Here is a 2,021-nt window from a genome sequence, read left to right as displayed (position 1 = left end):
GAGATGACTCGCACTACAAGAAAGAGTAGCTGACTCCGAGAAAAACTTCCGACAATTCAAGTTATGGGTAAGTTAGCGACGGCGTACCGACGTAAAACCGAGGAAAAGAAACTCCAGTGGGTAATTTATCGGAGATTTCCGACAAAGCCAATCTATAGGAACGTTGTCGGAATTAATGGCCAGGGTTTCGTAGGAAATTAATGTCGACGTGATTACACTCTGTATTTTATAGGAAATTTCCGACGAAAATGTAAGCTTGGAATGTCCACGGAATCATTTGTCGGTGTTTTGTCAGAAACTAATATGGACTTGATTATTGTCGGTATTGTATCAGTGATTTCCGATGATTAATTAGAGTCGGAATGTCCTTGAAATAAATAGTTGGATTTTTGTAGAAAATTTACGTGGAGTGTGCTTCGTCGGTTAATTGTCGCAAAGCATAACCGACATGTGCTTCACATAAGCAGTTGGTAATAAATAATTTATTTTTTAACAACAGTTGGTAATAAATAACTATATACAAGTGGGTAGATAATAAATACTTCTAGGTGAAAATATTTATTTTGAGCAAACAAAGTCATAGTTTGCCTTGTGTTTTCTTTCTTGTTACAATCGTGTAACGAAACAAAGAATCTGAAAAAAGTGAGAGACAAAAATCAGATAAAATTTGAGAGGAAGATTTTTCTTTGTTCAAATGTCTAGTCACAATATATACAGAGCTCGTGAATGGATGTATAATCGTGTAGATGAAGTCACCGGTGAAATCAAGAAGGAGTACAAGGAAGGGCTCACCGGATTTATGCAATTTGCTACAAATCAAGAAATCTCTCGTGAACAAGGTAAAATGAGTTGTCCTTGTAGCAAATGTGATAACGAGAAATTCATTAATATTGAGACTGTATGGAAGCATTTGTTTTGGAAAGGATTCACACCCGGGTATTATATATGGTTTTCACATGGAGAGGATTTTGGAACATTGCCTAGTACTAGTCATGTTAATATAGGCGAGTGTGGAAATGAAAGAGTAGAAAATATGGTTTTAGAAGAAGAAAATACAATGAATATGGAAGAAGATAATGGTGGTAACATAGTTAGAGATGTGTTTCGTGAAACCATTGATGGGGCTAATATTGCTGAGGAACCAAATGAAGAAGCAAAGCGGTTTTATGATATTCTACAAGCCGCTAGGAATCCGATCTATGAAGGATGCAAAGATGGTTTATCAGCTCTATCAGCTGCAACTAGGTTGATGAGTATTAAAACAGAATGGAATTTGGCTGAGGATTGTGTTGATGCAATTGCAGATTTTGCTAAAGATTATATGCCTGCAGATAATCTAGCACCGGGATCATTTTACGAAATTCAAAAATTGGTCTCGGGACTAGGGTTACCATACGAAATGATAGATGTATGCAGAGACAATTGCATGATTTTTTGGGGAGATGACTGCAATTTGGAAGCATGCAAGTGGTGTGGAAAGCAAAGATTTAAGGAAACGTCTGGGAGAAAAAAAATTCCTTACCAGAGAATATGGTATTTGCCAATCACAGATAGGTTAAAAAGGCTCTACCAATCTGAACAAACTGCAGCGTCAATGAGATGGCACGCTGAACATGAATTCACTGGAGAAATTTCACATCCATCTGATGCAGAAGCATGGAAGCATTTTCGAAATGTTTATTCTGATTTTGCGGCTGAAGCACGAAATGTGTATCTTGGGTTATGCACAGACGGGTTCAACCCTTTTGGGAAGTCAGGTCGGAAGTATTCACTCTGGCCAGTTATTGTGACCCCATATAATCTACCACCAGCTCTCTGCATGAAACAAGAATTTTTATTTCTGACCATACTAGTTCCTGGACCAAATCACCCTCGTCGGTCTCTTGATGTGTTCCTACAACCTTTGATCGAAGAGCTGAAAATGTTATGGTTCGAAGGGGTACTCACATATGATGTCTCACTAAAAAATAATTTCAAAATGCAAGCCGTTTTGATGTGGACAATTAGTGATTTTCCAGCTT

At 37.7% G+C, this 2,021-nt stretch overlaps 1 protein-coding gene across 1 annotated transcript in view; it reads left to right on the top strand.

The window, feature by feature from the left end:
• The first annotated feature begins 730 nt into the window (after positions 1–730).
• LOC106344926 overlaps positions 731–2,021 on the top strand; it is a 3,003-nt gene continuing 1,712 nt past the window's right edge. The window contains exon 1 of the mRNA XM_013784220.1: positions 731–1,939. Coding sequence (XP_013639674.1) covers positions 731–1,939 — 1,209 coding nt within the window. The remainder of the gene's footprint in view (positions 1,940–2,021) is intronic.

The sequence above is a fragment of the Brassica oleracea genome, chromosome C5, assembly GCF_000695525.1.
Source record: "Brassica oleracea var. oleracea cultivar TO1000 chromosome C5, BOL, whole genome shotgun sequence".
Taxonomy (NCBI): domain Eukaryota; kingdom Viridiplantae; phylum Streptophyta; class Magnoliopsida; order Brassicales; family Brassicaceae; genus Brassica; species Brassica oleracea.
Note: the sequence above shows the minus strand (reverse complement) of the source record. Positions and strands in the feature narration are given on the sequence as shown.